This window comes from Dasypus novemcinctus, chromosome 24, assembly GCF_030445035.2.
Source record: "Dasypus novemcinctus isolate mDasNov1 chromosome 24, mDasNov1.1.hap2, whole genome shotgun sequence".
Classification (NCBI taxonomy): Eukaryota; Metazoa; Chordata; class Mammalia; order Cingulata; family Dasypodidae; genus Dasypus; species Dasypus novemcinctus.
Window position 1 is genome coordinate 24,439,183 of NC_080696.1, and position 20,837 is coordinate 24,460,019.

Here is a 20,837-nt window from a genome sequence, read left to right on the forward strand (position 1 = left end):
GGTCTTTCTTCCCTTGGTGGGGAGGGTGAGTCAGGGTTGGGGTACTTGTTTGCACGCTGATGGTGAATGAAAGCAGCAGCATTGTATGGAATGATGGTTTTACAAAAAAACACAATGAAACATCTATTAGCACAGGAGACACCGCCAGGGAGTGGGAAAAGTAAGGTTTGTGGGTAGAGACCAAGTGCCCCACTGCAGGGGGACTTGTCTCATGCTGATCACACTGCACATGCACCTCTATAGTCAACAAACACATGCAGTGAGTGGTTTTTCTAAGCTTGAGGTTGAAAGAGTCCCCCAATTTAGGCATGTATTTTACAAAAATGCCATCTCTGATCTGCAAAAGCCATTAACCACCATGAAGAAATAAAAGCCTTCCTTCAAAGACAATGATCCTCTCTGGAGGGAAGGGGGGAGGCAGCAGGACCCCGAGGCCAGGTGTCCCACAGATGTGTTGGAAACCCCTGGATGAGCTTCTGGGCTCTGGTCCAGGGAATAGGCACTAGCCTTTCTTGGTGTGCAGAGAAAACAACGAAGACCACCACCACGATTTTATTCTTAAATAAATGCTCAGTCTAAGCCCAGGCTAGATGGGCAGATGGGAGGAATGCGAAGAAGTACCCTGGGTCGCTGTCATGCTCCTCGGTTTGGAGAGCGAGCAGGGCCACTGGGGAGGCAGGACAGCCAAGGGAGAAGCAGGAGGTGCCGGGCGGGCAAGGACAGCCAGACTGCTAGAGTCTATGCTGCGTGTGCCAGGCAGGGTCAGCAGGAACCTAAGCCACCCCCGACACAGACACATTCTCTGCAATGGTGCTGCAAAGCCCAAGTGCAGGCCCCGGGCTCCCCATAGCCAGCTCAGGGAGTACAGGGTTGAGCAGGAGTCGGCTGGCCTGCTCTTGTCACAGTAGCTCAAGTTCACCAGGAGCAAGAGGGTAAAGCGCCCCGTCCCTGCCCACACGCGTGTTCCTGGGCGCCTCAGGCCTGCTGGGGCCTCCACCGCCTGGCGGGCTGGCATGCGGCAGACATCGGGGTCCTGAGCAGTGCTGATGCTGGCGCCGCCAAGCTGACAAGGAGAAGGGGAGGAGGGTCTCCGTGCTTCCTTCTCGCCGCCTGCCTCCGTGGTGAAGCTCCTGCTCCTACTTCCCCAGGAATTCCCTAGGCCGAAGGAAGACAACTCCATGAGCTGAAATGTGGGAGCTCCAGCAAAGGCACTGCCTTTTCACTCCATCCTTGAACTGCCATCTGAGGAAAGCTGGGGCCCAGAGCGTTCCAGAATGGGCTGGAGCCACAGCTCCTAGCAGGAAGTGAGAGCAGCAGAACCAGGGCCGGAGGTCTGGCCTTGACAAGAAGACAGGGAGGGTTCACGGGCCACTGCGCCTCACTCTAGGCTGTACGTTTAGGCTCTGGTCTAACTTTACAGTAGTACCCTCCTTTTATCATGGGGAAAAGGGACAACCCCCACCAAGCAAATGCAGACTCTTCCAGCTCACTGTCCTTTTCAGCAATCCCTGTCTGTGTAGCAAGGGATGGCCAGATTGCTGAAAGAAATTCACCTCCTTCTCTGGAACTTTCAAAGACAACTAGAGAACAGCATCAGTGGAAGTAGGTTAAAAGGCCTCGGCTAGAAGTGGAGGTGAGCAACCAATTTCAGTCACCTGCCAGGAGACACCGGCATCCTCACTTACTTTCCAAGCCCCAGCACAAAACTGTAAAATGACTATCCCTGTTCAGTGGCAGTGGCCCTTGGTGCTAAGGCTCCATGTCTTGCCCTGTGCTCCAGGCTCTGTGTTCTCTGCTCACACTTTCATCACTCCCTTCACACTTGAGAAAAGCAGCCCCAGGAGGTTCTCAGCTGTGCAGCGGGGTGCAGGTTAGACTGGGCAGGGCCACAGCTGCAGGGGTGAGGGCAGGTATGTGGCCCATTCCAAACTCTGCACTTTGTCCCCACCTCCGAGGCCTCACCCCTCACCCTGTGGCCCTGGCTCTCTCAGCTGTGGCCTATGTCCTGGCCTTAGGTGCTGGCTGGTGTGGAGCAGTCAGGAGCCTGGCTCCCTTCACAGAGTAGCTGGGGACAGATAGGCATAGGGTCCCCATCTGCATAGGGGCAGCAGCCAGACAAGTGTGTGGGAAGGACCTGAGGTCTGCCCAGAGGACAGCTCGGGTGCTAGGCGTGTGTGTACGTGTGTGCACGTGCTCAAGTGTGGAGGTTGGTGCTGGCGCACAGAGGCTTGTGCAAGTTGGCCTGGGCACATGTGCACGTGCACTCCCATGGCTGCACGAGTGCACCCATGTGTGTGTATGCACATCCCGTTGTCTTTGTGCTGCCGTGTCTGTGTGTGCCCTGTGCCCACGTATGCCCCATATCTGTGTGTGCGCCTATATCAGTGTGAGTGTTCCTATGTCCACATGTGCCTGTTCCCGCGATCGTGCCCCATGTCGGTGCGCAGGAGCCCCATGTGCCCATGCACTCCCCGTGCGGTGTGACCTGCACCCTGTACGCCAGGGAGAGTGCCTGCCTGCTGCCCCTGGGCCAGTGCAGGTGGGAGGGGGATGATTCCCACCACCCCTCTGGTCTGGGAAAGGGGAGCTGCTTCCCCACGACCCCCAGGTCCCTCCAAGCAGCCCGACAGCTCCCGCCTGCCCCTGCCCCACCCCAGCCATGGGCCCTCAGCAGCAAATGATGCAGCAAGCCTCCTGGCCCACCTCTCTGGAGGGTGGGAAGAGAACATCTCACCTCAGGATTCGTGGGAGCTCAGGGCTCTTGTAGATGAACTTGTGCCTGTAGCCAAGGTCTGCATGAAAGGGGACAAACTGCACCTTGAAGTCTCGGAAGCTTCTAGAGGGCGCAGCAATGTTGTAGAGCTGGAAGAGAGGGAGGCAGGTGGGGGTCAGAGCCCAGGACAGCAGCCTTCTGTGGAGGCTTGGGCACCGGAGCTGGGCGGGTCCCAGACCTGCCCACACTCACCAGCACAAAGCTTCTGCCTGCTGGGGCCAAGGTACTGGGGCCTAGGGGATGCGGACATGCTATCAGGAGCTGGAGCTGAGCATCTCTTCAGCAAGCCCCTAAAAACCCTCTCTGTGCCCTTGCCTGTCTCCCAGTCTGCCCGCCTACCCTTCCTAGGGCACAGCCAGGCAGAAAAGCCAGCAACACAGTCAGAAGCCCCCTGCAGGGCAGCAGTGACTGTCCCTGAGTGCCCTGGAGGAGCCGATGGCAGGTGGCCTAGCTACAGGATGGCTGGGGGAAGGCCTGGGCTCCCATCCAAGGCCAATCAAAGTGCCTGCACATGCTCTGCCCCCAACTTGGCTCCCCATTCCTGGATGGCGAGTGCTGTGTGGGCCTGGTCCCTTCCGGCCCAGCTCTTGGTCATTGCAGGTTATTTATCAGTGCACCAGATGCTACGCATGACAGCCCACAAGCAAGGACAAGGCCATGCCTTATGGAGCCCAGGCACGGCCTGACAGCATGGCTGAGCCCAGGCTCTTGCTCTTAACCTCATTCTCATCTACAATCTCAGCCTGTCTCCAGTGGAGACATTCCTGCAGGAAAGTTGAAGCAAACTCTGAAAAGCCAACACTGACAATACAGTATTCTTCTGGCATGGGTCTAATCTCAGAGGCAGCTAACAGACTAGAAGTGTCCATGTCATTTCTATTGACTGGGGCCACTGAGTTTGGGTTGGGGGAACCTCGTCACCAAGAAGCGCTTTCTCTCAGCAATGTTAACATGAGTGGTGGACACCCTTGACCATGGCTGTGTGGAGAGCTTCCTTCTTCTGTGCAGCCTCAGTGGGCCCAGCGCTGACCAGTTCCAATCGTCCCTGTGCTCTTCCTGAGCACAGCCGCAAGACCTGGGTGGAGACCTGCCTGTGTGTCCCGGGGGTGCTGGTGGCACACACAGCGTCCTCCCGGCACAGGCTTTCCCTCCACCTGCTGGCTACAGGCCCCTCCATGCTGCCCATGCCCAGCCTAGGCCTGGACCGCAGACCAGGCCACCCACCTTCCTGCCGAGCTGGAAGGGCACGACGGGGTCATCCTCTGCGTGCAGGATGAGCAGGGAGCAGGAGATGTGCTTCACACTGTGGGGTGGGAGAAGGGTCAAACCGTCAGCCGAGACAGACCCAAGGGTGTGGGGGGCTCTTTGATCCCCTGGCCCTGGGCAGGGACCTGGGTTTAGGGAGTTTTCTCACAGTGGTGAATAGCAGTCCCATGTTCTACTGGATATGATTTCTTTTTACTAGAGAACTGAGAGTTTATTTCTAGATGTTTCTATAACACTGACTCTAGCTAGGTGATGTCAATTGTCATTACATCGAGAGATCAATTCACTCACCAAATCGGTGCCAATAGATATATAGTCTTCAAAAGTTAAAAAACTGTATTTGTAAAGAGAATCATTTAGGTGTGTCAAGAACTTACTGAAAATCAATATTGTTATGAATCAGTTGGTAAGTCAATACCTTCTAATTGATCTCTTCTGTAAATGACACTTAAGGTCACTCCAGCTCTAAACATTCATAGGTAAGTTAAAATTTTTAATAGATGCAGTAACTCCAAACCCCTGCTGCCTACCACATGGGAGGTCCAAGATTCAAATCTCGGGCCTCCTTGACCCATGTGGAGCTGGCCCATGAGCAGTGCTGATGCGGCGCAAGGAGTGCCCTGCCACGCAGGGGTGTCCCCTGCATAGGAGAGCCCCATGCACAAGGAGTGCACCCCGTAAGGAGAGCCACCCAGCGTGAAAGAAAGTGCAGCCTGCCAAAAATGGCGCTGCACACATGGAGAGCTGACACAACAAGATGACGCAACAAAAAGAAACACAGATTCCGGGTGCCGCTGATAAGGATAGAAGCGGTCACAGAAGAACACACAGCGAATGGACACAGAGAGCAGACAACTGGAGAGGTGGGGGAGGGGAGAGAAATAAATTAAAAAAAGAAAAAAAGAAAACCACTGGGGCCAGGACTGCAGGGCCCCAGGCATCTCCTGGTCCCCTCCCCACTCAGGGAGCGGGCAGGAGCAGAGTACAGGTCCAGGCCTCCTGACAACCATGGTCTGAAGTAATGTGTTGACCTGACAGTGCCTCATCCCCACAGGACTGTGACCCCTGAGGACAGCCCCCATACCCAACCCCAGCCTGGACTGTACCCCCCGAGAGCAGGCATTATCGCAGCGGCAGCACCTAAGCACACGCTCTCCCCTGTCCTGGCTTCAGGGGCAGAGCAGTGCCTGTAACATGAGGCTTCTGAGAAGCAGCAAGTGCTTACAACAGACAGCTGCCCCCGATTTTGGAAGTTCTCTCTCACCCAGGCCCAGAGGAAGGGCTAGAGCCACAGGGAACTCTGGGGGGGTCGTGGGTACTCACTTTTCATCATTTGCAAATTTAATTCCATTGCTTGTGATGGGATCAAGGAAAAACCAGTCAAATCCAGGGAAGTATCGATAGATCTGAAGACAACAAGGAAATAATTTTCAGAGGTATTCATTAAAACATCTACACAGATGGCAAAGGTCAAGTGTTCAGATAGTTTAAGTACAGAAATTTAGAAACTACCAAGCTATAAGGGATTAAATAGTTGAGTAGAAAGTGAGTGGTGAAGTGTATCCGAGGAATTACCCCCAGCTTCCTGACCATGAACCAAAGACCACAGAAGCTCTATCCTTGAGAGGCTCTCCAGAGGGGCTTTGCACAAGGTCAGAGGGTTCATCCCCGCAGGCCCAGACCAACTCACTGCAGCCATAATCCACATACAAACCACATACAACAGACACAGTTGTGCCACTCATAAGAAAATGGGGAGTCAGTCAATTCTCAGAATTTGAGGGAAAGCAAAATGAAAAAAAGCAAACAAAATAAAGTAGGGGAGCAGAAGTAGCTCAGTGGTTGAGCACCTGCTTCCCATATATGAGGCCCTGGGTTCAATCCCCAGTACCTCCACCTAAAAAAAAATTTAAAAAGGACTCTTCTGGTCTGCAACAGAATGGCATGAGCTCAGGACGGATGGGCAGACACAGAACTTTCCCCCAGAAAACATGGCCAGTTACGGAGACACTGGGCATTGAGGAACAAGAGTGGAAAGGAGGGAGAAATGAACATAAGCAAGGGTTTCGTCAGGCCAGGCCTTAGAAACCGTGGGTCTGAGTTCCAGCCAGTGAGGTGAGGACAGGGGTACAGGCCTGACTCCCCCTGGGTTTCCAACTTGGGGTATCCTTGGGGCTTCACCCTGATTCAAAATCTGTGGCCATACTCCCAGTCCTCCAGATGCTGACTCCCTCATGCACAATATGCTAAACAGAAGGCAAGGGGCCCCGCCGGTGCCACTCCTGAGGAAGACTGCAGCCCCCCAGGGCCACCACTCACAGTAACAGCACCACCACCTGGGCAAGGCCTCTGTGGGCTCAAGGCAGCTCTGTACTCAGGCCTGGGCCCAGACCACACAAGTGTATTTTTAATGCAACCTGCATTGTATTAAAACATTTTATAATTATCCTGTTTTAAATTACTTAGTTTTATAATTACTGTTTTAATAATTATATATCAATCTTTAATAAAATCTGTACTTACCACTGAAAATGGATGGCTTTTAGCTTCTTCACGGATATTAGTGAATGGAGATTCCAATATAAGGGCATCTGGAGGAGTCTCTAGATAAATAAAAAGCAAACACCAAACAATCAAAAAAGAATTAACACTAATTCTGCTTAAATGCTTCAAAAAAAATTGAAAAGGATCACTTCCTAATTCATTCTATGAGGCCAAAAGCACCCTCATACCTGAGCCAGATAAAGCATGTCATAAAAAAAGAAAATTACTGAGCATTATTCCTTATGAATATAGATGCAAAAATCCTCAACAAAATACTAGAAAACCAAATCCAACTGCTTAACAAAAGGATTATACACTATGACCAAGTGGAATTTATCCCTGGTAATGCAAGGCTGGGTCAACATAAGAAAATCAACTGATGTAACATCTACATTAAGAGAATGAAAGGGGAAAATAATCTTATTTGACACAGAAGAGTCATTTGACAAAATCCAGCACCTCTTCATGAAAAAAACACTCAGAAACCTAAGATTAGAAAAGTTCCTCAACACAACAAAGGGTATATACAAAAACCCCACAGCTATCATCATACTCAACAGTGACTAAAAACTTTCCCCTAAGGGCAGGTGTAAGACAAGGAGGCTCACTGTCACCACTGTTATTTGACACTGTACTGGTAGTTCTAGCCAGAGAAATAAGGCAAGAAAAAGAAATAAAAATCAACCAAATAAAAAAGCAAGAAGTAAATCTTACCCTATTTGTAGATGACATGATCCTATAAGATCTACAAGCTTTCTACAAGAAAGCTACTAGAGAAAATAAAAAACTTCAGCAAAGTGGTAGGGCAAAAATTAGTGATGTTTTTATATACTAGCAGTGAACAATATGAAGAGGAAATTAAGAAAACAATTCAACTAAATACCAACTAAAAGAAATATCTACGAATAAACTTACCCAAGGATGTAAAGGACATATACATGGAAAACTACAAAACGTTGCTGAAATAAATTAAAGAGAACCTATATAAATGGAAGGACATTCTATGTTGTTGGACTGGAAGACCAAATATTGTTCAAATATCAATACTACCTGTGACTGCTTAGAGCTATGTATCCCAGAAAAATATGTTCTTAAACTTAATCCATTTCTGTACGTGTGAGCCTGTTGTAAATATGACCTTTTGATGAAGTTACTTCAGTTAAGGTGTGTCCCAAATGAATAAGGATTGGTCTTAATCCTACTCCTGGAATCCTTTGTAAGCAGAATAAAATTCAGACAGATAAAGCACTGCCTTTATAGTAATAACTTTCAGTGTTAAAGGATTAAACTTCCCAATCTAAAGATGCAGATTGGCAGAATGGATAAAGAAGTATGATCCAACTATATGCTATCTACAAGACTCACCTTCGATCCACAGACACAAATAGGTTGAAAGTGAAAGGGTAACAAAAGATATTCCACACAAATAGTAAACAAAAAAGAGCTGGGGTAGCGACACTAAAATTGGATAAAACAGACTTTAAATGCAAAAGTGTTAGACAAAGAAAGATACTATATATTAATTAAAGGGGCAATCATCAAGAATAAATAACAATCATAAATATTTATGCACCTAAATATCGGGCCCCAAAGTACACGAACAAACACTGGCAAAACTGAAGGGAGAAACAGACGTCTCTACATTAATAATAGCCGGAGACTTGAATATTCACTCTCACCAACTGAGAGAACATCTAGACAAAAGACCAATGAGAAAACAGAAAACATGAAGAGTTGACAAATGAACTAGATCTAACAGACATATACAGAATATTGTACCCCAAAACAGCAGGATATATGTTCTTCTCAAGTGCTCCAGGACTGACCACATATTGGGTCACAAAACAAGTCTCGATAGATTTAAAATAACTGAAATTATACAGAGAATGGAATGAAACTGGAAATCAATAATAGGCAGAGAATTGGGTAATTCACAAATATATATTGAAGTTAACCACTTTTATTCAACATAGTCCTAGAAATTGTAACTAGAGCAGTTAGTCAAGAAAAATAAATAAAAGGCATCCAGCGGGGAAGCGGACTTGGCCCAATGGATAGGGTATCTGCCTACCACATGGTAGGTCCACAGTTCAAACCCCGGGCTGGCCCATGCACAGTGCTGAGGCACACAAGGAGTGCCATGCCACGTAGGGGTGTCCCCTGCATAGGGAAGCTCCACAGCAAGGAGTGTGCCCTGTATGGAGAGCTGCCCAGCGTGAAAGAAAGTGCAGCCTGCCCAAGAATGGCGCCGCTCACACGGAGAGCTGACACGGCAAGATGATGCAACAGCAACAACAACAAAAAGAAACACAGATTCCTGGTGCTGCTGATAAGGATAGAAGTGGTCACAGAAGAACACATAGTGAATGGACACAGAGAGAAGACAACTGGGAGGGTGGGGGGGAGAGAAAAAAATAAAAAATCTTAAAAAAAAAAAATAAAGGTATCCAGGGAAGCAGCTGTGGCTCAGTCAGTTGGGCTCCTGTTTACCATATGGGAGGCCCTGGGTTCGTGTTCTGGGGCCTCCTTGTGAAGGCAGGCTCGCCTACATGCTGCGGAGAGCTGCCGGCCCAGGCGCCACAGAGTGCCGCCTGGCCTGCAAGCACCGTGGAGTGCTGTCTGCCTGCAAGCGCCTCAGAGAGCCAACTCAGCAAGGTGACACAAGAACAAAAAAAGGGAGACAGACAAAAACTCAGAAAAGCGTGCAGCAAATGGACACAGAGAGCAGACAGCAAGCAAGCCACAAGGGGAGGGGAATAAATAAAAATAAAATACAAAGACAGAAGAACGCACAGCGAATGGACAGAGACAGCAGACAGCACACAAAAAGGGGTGTGTGTGTGATAATAATAATAAGGCATCCAGATTTGAAAGGAAGAAGTAAAACTTTCACTATTTGCAAATGACATGATCCTATATATAGAAAGTCCCGAAAAATCTACAACAAAGCTACTAGAGATGATAAATGAACTTAGCATGAATTCACGATCATGATTCATTATCAACATGCAAAAATCAATAGTGTTTCTATACACTAGTAAAGAGCAATCTGAGAAGGAAATCAAGAAAAAAAATTTTATTTACAATAGCAACCAAAAGAATAAAAAACTAGGAATATATTTAAGCAAGGATGTAAAGGACCTATAAACAGAAAACACTGCTAAAAGAAACCAAAGAAGCCTAAATAAATGGAAGGACATTCTATTCTATGGTCATGGATTAGAAGACTAAATATCATTAAGCTGTCAATTCTATTCCAAATTAATTTACAGATTCATTACAATCCCAATCAAAGTTCCAACAGCCTATTTTGCAAAAATGGAAAAGCCAATTATCAAATTTTTTGGAAGGGTAAGGGTCACCAAATAGCCAGGCACATCTTGAAAAAGAACAAAGTTGGAGGACTCACACTTCCGATCTTAAAACTTACTACAAAGCCACAGTAATGAAGAACATGGTACTAGTACAAGGACAGACTTATAGACCAGTGGAATAAAATTGAGAGTTCAGAAATTGACCCTCACATCTATGGCCAATTGATATTTGACAAGGCTGTCAACTCCACAACTGGGACAGAAGAGTTTCTTCAAGAAATGGTGCCAACCACACCATGGAGCCTAGAGTGTCTACAACTGAAAGCAGGAGGAGTGCATCCAGTATCCATGTGGAATCTAAGCCCCCATTTGACATAGATGTGCAATGGACACAACCAATCCAATGTCCACAGAGAAAATGTGGAATGGGTGTGGGAAGGGTAGCCATGGTGGCTGCTGGGTTTGGGGAATGGGAGGAAGAGATGAGATGTGGAGGCGTTTTCGGGACGTGGAGTTGTCCTGGGTGGTGCTTCACGGACAATTACAGGACATTGTAGACCCCCCCAGGGCCCACTGGATGGAACGGGGGAGAGTGTGGGCTATGATGAGGACCATTGACTACGGGGTGCAGTGATGTTCAGAGATGTACTTACTGGGTGCAATGGATGTCTCACGATGATGGGAGAGAGTGTTGCTGTGGGAGGAGTGGGGGTGGGGGCGGTGGGGTTGATTGGGACCTCATATTTTTTGAATGTAATTCATAAAAATAAATAATTTTAATTAAAAAAAAAAAAAAAAAGAAAAGAAATGGTGCCGAGTGTGGCCTCACAGGCCTCAGGGTTTCGAATAAGTTTGGCCACTTGCCAAAAACTGTAACCTGGTAGTACCGCTTGTCTGCGGCCAGGGCCTTAGTAGGCTGTGTCGGGCTTCTTGGAAACCAAGAGCCCTTTGAGTTTGGGCTTGGTTTGCCAGGTCTCCGCCCTGATGCTGAGCTCATGCTGGCCGAGGAGGCTAGTGCTGACCTGAGCAGGCATCGGCCCTGCCCAATGTTGTCACTGAGCATCCCATCTGTAGGAGGGACGGTGTCCCCTCTGCATCTTGGAAAAGCGCCTGGAATGTGTGAGCAGCCCCAACATGTTAACAACCAGCCAAGGGAGAGTCACAGAGATGGCCTGGAAACATCCAGCAACGCGGAGAAGGGAAACCTGGCCTGTGGGCCAGAAGGAAAGCAGCTCCTGGAGCCCCCTTGGGCAACCTCAGCCCTCCTGGACCATGCAAACAGCTGCAGACAAGTTCTTACCTCGCTCGCAAAGGCGCCGCACCAAATTTGTTGCAACTCTGAGGAGAAGGAAACAAATAATTCAGTTAAACTGCTACAAAAATTTTCTGGATGAGACTGTGTAATATTGGAAAATGACCAGAGAACTGAAAAGTGACTCTCCAAGATATTGGTGGGATTTGAGGGCTGTAGAAAAAAGAGATGTTTTCCAATGGCAAACAACACAAAACAAAGTTGAAACACACACACAAGAATGTCATAAGCAAACCTAGAGAGACCTGAGTCCAGCAGAGATCAAGCTGTCGGCGCACGAAGGTGTTCTGGGGGCTGTGTGGCAGGACGACGCCTGCCAGGACTGTGGTCACACACAGGGCTACTGTGGACAAGGCAGGTGACAGCAAAGGCTGCGTACTGCCCTACGGGTCCAGCCTCCTTCAGTCAACATCGTCCTGTGTCCAGAGCCTGTGCCTGAGGATGGTGTGGGCACCTCTGAGACACCCAGGAGGGCAGAGGTTGCTGGGCCGCTGTGGCATAAAGGCTATGGTTGTTTCCACGCTGCCCAGATGAGGCGGCATGGGTGGGGGGTCCTGCCAAGCCCAGGGGCTCCTTGCCATCCTGGGACCATCCCTGGGGCTCCTGTGAGGACAGCACAGGTCTCTCTACAATGGGGAGGACTCAGTGCACCCAGGCTGCTCCCCTGCACCGGGGGGCCTTGCTCAGAGTGTGCAGAACCTCGCCCTGGTCCTCCTCCCCACGAAGGACAGCACAGGGGCCTTGCCCTGATAAACTTTTGGCTGAGACATGGGCTGGACTGCAGGTTCTGGGTGAGAAGCTAGAGTGGACACCTCTGCCCCTCCACAGTGCCACCACCACTGAGAAGGAAAGGCAGCAGAAGGGGGGCAGATATTGAGGGGGTCCTGAGCATTTACACTGGCAGGTCCTCTTAGAAACACTCTGGACCTCACATCAGTAAAAGCGACTCTGGCTACCACCAGCGGCATGTGACAGTGCTTCTGGCTGGGCAGACGTAGGGAGTGGACTGCCCAGGGCACCCCCTTGGAGCACTCGGGTGAGCTGAGCAGCCCTGTCCACAAGGGCCCTGGCTGGCAGCCAAGCGCAGCTCCAGGGGCACCTGGACTTCAAAGTCAGGCCTTGCCTTGGTGATGGATGGTGGTGATGGTAGCACAACATTATAAATACAATTAACACCTATGAATTCTATTTGTGGCTAAAAGGGGAAATTTTATGTTGTACAAATTTTTAAAAAATTCATAGGACTGTACAACACTGTAAACCCTAATGTAAACCAGGGACTAAAGTTAATAGTACAATTTTAAAAATGGTCTTTCACTTGCAACAAAAGTACCACACTAATCAAAGTCTTAATAATAGTGTCATATGAGAACTCTGGATTTTATGCATGATTTTTCTGTAAACCCTCAACTTCTCTGATGAATTTTTTAAAATAAAAAATGTCATGCTTCATCCAACTGAGTCAAGAGACACGGAGCCAAGTGCCTCCTGGGAATGCCAGCGCTGCTCCACTCGAGCTCTGAAGACACAGCCAGTCACAGGCCCAGGCTGATGAACACACCCGCCCACCCAGCCCTGGTCTCCTTTCTCAGTGTCCCCACCCACCATCTCCCCAGATCTCTCTCCCACCTCATGTGCCCCCAGGCACTTCCTACTGTACCTCCCCTGAATTTTTCTTGCATCCTCTCCATACTTACCCAGTGCCCAGGGAATGACCCCAAATGTACACAGGGTTGTCACCACTTCTGGCTTTGATCCAGTCAAAAACATAAAGGGCATCATACGTCATGCCCCGCTCAGATGGCGTTCCTACAGAGTCACCCCACCCTGAGGGGAGAAGCAATAGGAATATGTCAGACCAGGTCACACAGGCCAGGGACACACATGCCACAGCCGGGCACACCCATGCACCTTCATGCCCATGACACACTTGCACACTCACACATGTATACACATGGCACACTATATGTGTGGGCACACACATGAGGAAGCCCATGACTGGTGGTGGCCCCTGACGGCTGCCGAGGGAGGGGGCTCCTCTTCAAACACGTGCAGGAGACCCTCCCACTGAGCTCTGGGAGGCAAACCGTGTGCCCCTACCACACTTTTCCACCCATGGGACCCTTCCCTCAAGCTGACCTCCCCCACTGGCTCTCCTGGCCCCTGACCCTGGTTTACTGGGCAATCACTCTAGGCTGGGGTGGTGGGGGGGGGGGGGGGGGGAGGGCTGCAGATTTGATTGGCAAGTAAAAGAACTCAGGAGAACATGTCCCCAAAGTCTCAGCATGACCCAGTGTACTCTGGCGGACATCTGCCCTGCTGTGGGCACAGGTGCAGCCTCTCACTCTCTACTAAGCCGGGGCCTTGTCTGGTATTGGACAAGGAAAGCTGCTGTCATCACTATCCACAGCTCCATGTAAAGGGATGTCCCAACACGCCCTCCCCTCATTAACCCATTACAATCCCTAAACTCAAACAGGCTGGCCAGGCACGTGTCTGATGAATTGCTGTGCAGATGGGCAGTCAGACACCCTGCCAGCCAGCAAGCGTGCACCACTGTAGTCTGTGGGGGAGCTGACAGGGCCCAGGCCAGTCTGCCTCCCCAAAGGGCCAGTGAAACTCCCTTGGACTGCACTGGGACAGGAACTCCTGCCTTTTGGGTCCTGGCTTCTCCATCCAGTACTGCCCAGTTCTTGATGGCATTAATGGAATCAGAAGGTTCCCAGAACACAGAGAGGAGACTTCTGGGGTCAAGGCAACTCTGACCACTGCCCCCAAAAGGAAGGGGCTTGGTTTTATCTTAATATCTAATCAGGAATCTTGTCTGCATAACCATCCCTGTCCCCAAATTACCAAATTTTCCAGCATGAATCTTGGAAAAGAATCCTCCCCAAGGGCCTCCCGCCTCCTCACTGAGTCTCCAGGAAAGGTCAAGTGCAATTATCATTTTTAGCTGCTCAGCAGTGAGTCATTGTCAAATGATCTGAGAGGATGCAGCACAAGGGTTAGGAAGAGCAGGTTCTGCTACATCACAAAACCCCGCAAGACTGAGTGTGGCAGGCTGCATGCCTCCCCAGGGCTACAGCAAGCCACATAAGGGAAGGGGCCCTGAGAGACAAAGGGACAGACACGTGGCCGGAGGCAGACACAAGAACGGGGGCAAACACACGGGAACAGACACACAGATGGGGGCAGATACATGGGGACAGACACATGGCTGGGGGGACAGACACAGAGATGGGTAGAAACATGGGAATAGACACATAGGTACAGGCAGAGACAGAGACAGCATCCACAGGGGCAGAGGTCACAGTGGCCGGGTGGAGGCTGCCGTCCGCTGAGCTCAGAGCCAGGCACGAACAGGGGCATGACTAGGACGTTACATGACAGCACCTCATCTCGTTGAATCCTCACTGACCCCACGAGGTGATTCTATACGATCAAGTGAAGCCAAGGCTCAGAGTGGTACAGCTCTCGCCTGCAGCCAGGGGTGCCAGATGTGGCAGAGCTGGGGAAGGGGCCCAGGCATCCTGGACACCTGACTTGCTGTCCCACTGGGCTCTGCCTTGGAGCTGCCTGGGCACTTCCGACTAAGAGGGGTGCCTCACATCGAGGCCCTTGGTGGATCCGAGGCATGCTGGCCCTGCTCCAGCCCCTGCATCCTGGCCCCCTGGCCCTGGGGCTGCAGCTGCCCCACCCACACTCTCCACCACCATACCCGTTTGCCAGAACTGCCACGTCAGCCCCTCGTGCGCTGCCTGTCACTTCAGGGATGCTATGCCCCCTCCTGTCCTATGTGGCCACTCACCCCAGGCAGAGCTCATGCATGTGCTGCTGATGGCGACTGGGAGTGGACAGCTACAGTCTGAAGGGAGGGAGGGGGTGACCGAGAACCCCAATCTCTGACTCAGACCCAGGAAGGCTTCCCTTGGCCCTCCCTCAGGGGTCAGGCCCTGGGTCTTTGGGGATATGAGGGCAGACAGGCCTTCAAGGAGGACAGAGATCATGACGTCCACCCCACACCAGGGGCCTGGCCTTCCGGAAGCCCTTCTGGCAGGAAGGGACCAAGCTCGTTGAGCCTCCATATTCTAAGACCCCCCCAAAACTCCCCCTCATCTCAAGTACCTCACCCCACGAACAGGAAGGGAAGGCACACACCCTTGTGATAATATCTTACAAATGCTAGTATGCAGGCTCGAGTTTTTATACACAAGGCAATGGCACTGGTGGCCAGGTCACTGGTGCTCAATTTTATCCACCTGGCAGGTCCTCCCACTTTGTTCCATTTCAGGGTGCTCGTAAAGCAGATTGCCCCTGTGAGTGGGCAGGGAGCCCTGCCGGGGCCAGGCCTCTGGGGGCTGCACATCTCTGAAGAGCTTTCATCTCTTACACAGTTGAGAAATGCAAAGAACACAGAGCTCAGAATAAAATGCTTGAAGCTAACTAGGCTGTCCCTTCTCATTGTCCTAAGGTCTCTAGCACGCAGCAGGAACAGAAAAAAACCTTTTCAGTGTGGAGAAAAGAATGAGAGATTGGATTGCTTTCCAGCACCTACTCATTTTTAAGTTAGCCCAGCTCAGAATTGAAGGGAAGGAACCACCCCTGTGGGTGGCAATAATGGCCCAAAGACATCCACGCTTATGCTCTGGAACCTGGGAATATGTCCAGTTACATGGTGAGGGGGAATGAAGGGTGCAGGTAGAACTGAGGCTGCCAATCAGCTGGCCTCGCGACAAGGACAGGATTTTGGATTATCCAGGTAGGACCAAAGGGTTCTTATGAGTGAAAGAAAGAGGAAGGGGAGTTCGAACCAGATGATGCAAAGAAAGAAAGACTCAGCTCATCACTGCTGCCTTCAGAGATGGAAGGGGAATGAAGAGCCTTGGTCTTAGGAAATGAACATGGAAGTATTAAGTGTGTTTAGAAAACGGATGGATATGGCAAATGTGGCAAAACATTAAAAGTTGGTAGATTTGAGTAACTGTGTGTGGGTAGGCTGGAGTTCTTTGAATGGGCCTTGTATTATTTTTATTATTTTTGTAACTGTTCTGTAGTTTGAAAGTATTTCAAAGTAAAAAGTTAAAAAAAAAAACCTAGAAGGAGCAGACAAGAGTTCAGGAAGGCGGCCTTGCCAACACCCCAACTTTAACCAGTGAGACCACTTTACACTCTGACCTCCAGAACTGTAAGATAAGAAATTTGTTTTAAGCCACCAATTTGTAGTAATTTGTTAAAGTGGCAATAGGAAACTAACACAGCCCCACTCCAGCCAAGCCCTTCTCAGCACTCCCTCCCCTGTCCGATTCGGTCTGAAGATTCCGACATCATCACCCTCCTCCAGAAGGCCAGGATGGCCAGCCAATCCAGCAGCCTTCACCCCAACCTGTCCAATTTAGGACTAGATTAATACACAGTATTTTTCTTGCTCATTAAGGTAAAATGTTCTTGGTTATATCACGCTGTGGGTCCTGGACCTCAGTGGCATGCTATCTGATTCATACAAAACAGGAAGAGAAAATACTGCGGGCAAAGAAGAACCCCTTTTCGCACTTAACAGTTCTTTTCCCCATTTTTTAACCTAAACAAGACAAGTTCTGCTGAGTATAAAATGTTTCTGATGTCCAGCTGCAGGGAAAGTCTAAGCCCAGTGAAGAAAATAAACAGCATCCTCTACACGTGACGGGCTGCCTGCAGATGGCATGTGCTGGGGTTCCAGGCACCAGGTCCCCCATTGGGGGCTCCCCTGTTCCCACATTCAGAGGTGTGTGGGGAAGGCAGTACTCAGAACCCCACGCTGGAGGGCACACAGGTCTTCCCTGTGCCTGGAACACTTGCCCTAGGTCCTGGCACAGCTAGGACAAGCTGGCCTCGCCTTGAGCCTGCCTAGCTATCCCCTGCAAATCACACGACTAATCAGGAAGCCCGAGCATGCTCAGATGTCTCTGCCAAAAGAAATCTCACCTCTGTAATCAAAGGTGACAATGTGGTAACCAAGGGAACTCAGCACCTGCAAAAGGAAAAATAAACATTTTGGCAACAAATCCAAGCCTTGCTATCGAGGGTAACTTGCCTCTTCCTAAAGCCCTCTGGCCTTGATCTCTGTGTCCTGCACAGGGAGGAGACATAATAAGGAGGCTGGCACAGCTGGCCAGGCCACAGCTTCAGGACGTCCCATCTCACAGGCTCCTCTAGCCCCCAAACCAGCACGTCCATATTCCTGTCTGAAGCTAGCCTCTGAGTCAACCCCATTCGAGGCCGAGGACGCCCAGTGGTAACTTTCTGGCTCTTGGGGACCCACAGAGCTCCCTGTGCTGCCAGCAGGCTTTGAAGAGCCTGGCACGATGGGAGACTCAGGAGGAGGAACTCCAGAGCGAGAAGACCTTAGTGTGGGACCCTGCACTGAAGCCCAGCTCTTTTTCCTCAGTTATTTTATAATAAAAACCTCTATAGACTAGCTGGACTTGTCTCCCCAAAGACCACCACTCCCAGCTCCTGCGAGGAACAAGACCAGACTGTGGGCAGCAGAGTATGCCCGAAGAGCCCACTGCACATGCCCCACCAGGGTGCGCCCTCGGCAGGAGAGCCTACAGCTTCCTCAGTCCCTGGGCCTGCAACTTCTGTCTATGGTGTATCCCCTCCTTTCCTTGTGTGTCCCTGTATTCCTCATACTCTTGCAGTCATAAACAAGGACAATTTCTAGTTTTTTTCCCCCTGGTGGTGGCTGTGGGATGTTTAGGGTGAAAGGGTGTGAATAAGAAGTCTAGATAGGAGGCTGTTCCAGGAACTTTTGTCTGTGAATTTCCTAGTAGCCTGGGAGGGGAAAAAGGGTGGAGAGACTTCAATTTACTGCCCAGCTGGTTTTGTTATCTGAAAGGAAGTGACCTTGAGGAAGGCCTATGCCTCCCCGCAGCATGCAAGCTACCCCCAGGCCCAGGCCCAGGCCCCCACAGAGCCCACCCACTGCTGCCCATCCTGGCAAGGTGAGTGCAGAGGGGCTGTGGGGCTTTTTGGAGGAGGGAAGACACTTCTCAGGCATTCCCCTTCCCTGACAGCCCAATTTACACCAAGTTCAAGGCACCTGACTCATGGGTGTGCCTCCCTGATCTCTGGAAAGACCTAATAGTGCTTCCACGGTGGACCCAGGGACCTCATGAAGAGCTGCCATGCACCCCATGGATGTGGGAAACCTGTGTGCCCTGAGAATTCTGGGACCCTGCAGCTCGGCAGTGTGGATAGCCCTCTGACCACATACTTCTCTTTACTCATTCCATACATTTAAAAACCATTCCAAACTCCTTTCAATCTAATCTGTCAGAAACTGGCACAGGACCCACAAAGTAATTATTCTGAATTTGAATAATGTAGCTAGAACAGGGATGTGGGAAGCGCTATATAGCTGAATCAGCCAGGGTGCTGCCACCCCCCAGTAGGTCCATACAAGGCAGACTATCGAAGAAGACCAACAGGGGCTGCCTCTCACCATCACGGTTGAGGCCCGCTCTGCTCAGGCCCTGGCGGGGACTGTCTGCTCGTGCCAGCTGAGCACCTTACCTTGTATAGCTCCACACGGTGGTCCCCTCCCCTGGAGCATCATGGAGAAGGAAAAGAAGTGTGCGTTAGTGCAGCCTTGCAAATAGGCGGGACCCACAGTCCATACAGAAGGGTCTCCTCTGGGGAGGTCCATGGTAGAAAAGACAACCATCCCCCTTACCCTCAGTGGCTCCACATATGCCTCAGGCAGCACCAAGCAAAGCAAGGGAGAGTCAGCACTGCAGGGAGATGGCTAAAGTATTGCTTTCAGTGTTTATTTTTGAATAGGTGCTGCACACACACAGTACAAAATTCAGACAATACTAAAGGGTTTACAGTGGGCGTCCCACCACCCAGCGCCCTGCCTCAGCTCCAAGGGTGCAGAGACTACCTGGACATGTGGGCACAGTGCACTTACTGACTTATGCACAGGGCTGAGTGCGTGCCATGTGTACCCTCCTACGCCTTTCTGTCGGCCTTGGCCAAGACGGAGCACGTTCCTTTGTGGCTGTGCACTCTCCTTAGCTGGTCCTTACTCAGCAGTCACAGAGGTATTCTCCTGCCTTCACCCTCCCTTGTGCCCCTGGCACACGGGGCTTCCCTAGACCTGGGGTCCCTGGGTTGAAGGCAGGTGCAATGGTGGTCCAGACAGTGAGTGTCCATCTCTCTTCAAAGAGGCTCTGATCTCTCCCGGAGAGTGAGAACATCCCGAGGCCCTCGCCCAGAGACCAGTGTTTGTGAGCCCTTATTACAGAGGCCTGACATCCTCTCGCATGTCCACATGGTTTCCCAGGTTTGTTTTCCTTTGTCTGAGAACAAAGAATTGCCTTTTCTCACCTTTGATTGAGCTGCTCATCTTTCCTTATTAAGAACACACCAACGCAGGAACAGGGCAGCCCTGGGGAGGTGGGCAGCACTGGGTGGGGGCAGCAGAGTGAAGGGCTCTTCCATGCGCTCCACATTCCAGAATTGCTTTGTGTGTGCATTGTGTGTTTTATTTTTATTGTTTTTAATGAGCATTTTGACCATTTCAAGTGTATGTGTAGAGAGGGGTTTGGGAGAAGACGAGACAAAGGAGGAAAACCAACATAATACAAAGGAATAAGTTTCAAGAGGAGAAGGAAATACTCTGAGTTTTTTGTTATTTTTGGAAGAGTTCATGGAAGCTCTTTTCTTAAATTTCCAAATTTCCCTCAAGGAGCCAAAGGAAGAGGGGATCTAGAGCATAACATGGCATGCCACAGCAGCCCAGGGGGCTGGCCCTGGGAAGCTCCTGCTGTAGCTGTGCTCCAAGGGCCGCCTCCTTCAGGTGAGAGCCCACCTGCCAGAGGGAACCACAGTGAGCAAGCAGCAGCCACATGTCTGGGGTCTGAGAAGGTACTAAGAAACAAAGGTGAGGTTGTGATGCAGCCAGGTGAAGACTGGAAGGAGGGCAAGGAGGGTCAGGGCAGGCAAAACCCACAGCACAGGCAGTCTCTGGGGAGGGGAGTAGGATGGGAACAGGAAGCCTTTGAAGGCCACAATATTTCTTTTAAACCTGAAGTTATAAGCAAGTTTTGTCTTTTGCCCATGTGATTGGCTTTGCTGAACTGAACCATATTCACAGCAAACTACAAAGTTTCTCATCTCTAGATGCTATGAAAGCTATTTACAGACATTTGCTCTTTGGAAAGGAGAAGAGAAACTTTGTCAGACAAAGAAGGAAATACAGAGCGGAGCAGCACATGTGATTCAGTGCGAAGCGGAAGCTAGAAGCTTTGCACTCCCTGGTGTCTACCAGCCTCCTGTGTAATGCCTTCTGAGCTCATTCTGCAATGCCCATGGCATGGCTTCTCTGCCAAGATACCCACTATGCCCTGTCTCCTATCCAGAAAGGCCCATGCATTGCTCTCCTTGCTGGTTCCGCCTTCAAAATGACTCCTGCCTCTCCGCCTGCCACCCACCAGCACTGCCCCAGTGCCTTGCTGACTGGCACCCACAACTCTGCCAGACCCTAGAGGCAGCTCGTGGTTGGCTGCCCACACAGCCTGAGAAAGCTACAGCCACAGTGACCCCGAAACACATCCTTGCCCCCAGACTCCCTCTTCCACCCACATGG

At 50.5% G+C, this 20,837-nt stretch overlaps 1 protein-coding gene across 1 annotated transcript in view; it reads right to left on the reverse strand.

The window, feature by feature from the left end:
• Positions 1 to 537: 537 nt before the first annotated feature.
• Positions 538 to 20,837, reverse strand: part of ABHD12 (abhydrolase domain containing 12, lysophospholipase) — a 103,199-nt gene continuing 82,899 nt past the window's right edge. Inside the window, exons 5-13 of the mRNA XM_058286789.2 lie at positions 18,761 to 18,791; positions 17,171 to 17,216; positions 12,907 to 13,036; positions 11,198 to 11,235; positions 6,563 to 6,642; positions 5,363 to 5,445; positions 3,998 to 4,076; positions 2,735 to 2,862; positions 538 to 1,155 (exon numbers count right to left, since the gene is read on the reverse strand). Of these exons, the coding sequence (XP_058142772.1) occupies positions 1,137 to 1,155; positions 2,735 to 2,862; positions 3,998 to 4,076; positions 5,363 to 5,445; positions 6,563 to 6,642; positions 11,198 to 11,235; positions 12,907 to 13,036; positions 17,171 to 17,216; positions 18,761 to 18,791 (634 nt within the window). The 3' untranslated portion in view covers positions 538 to 1,136. The remainder of the gene's footprint in view (positions 1,156 to 2,734; positions 2,863 to 3,997; positions 4,077 to 5,362; positions 5,446 to 6,562; positions 6,643 to 11,197; positions 11,236 to 12,906; positions 13,037 to 17,170; positions 17,217 to 18,760; positions 18,792 to 20,837) is intronic.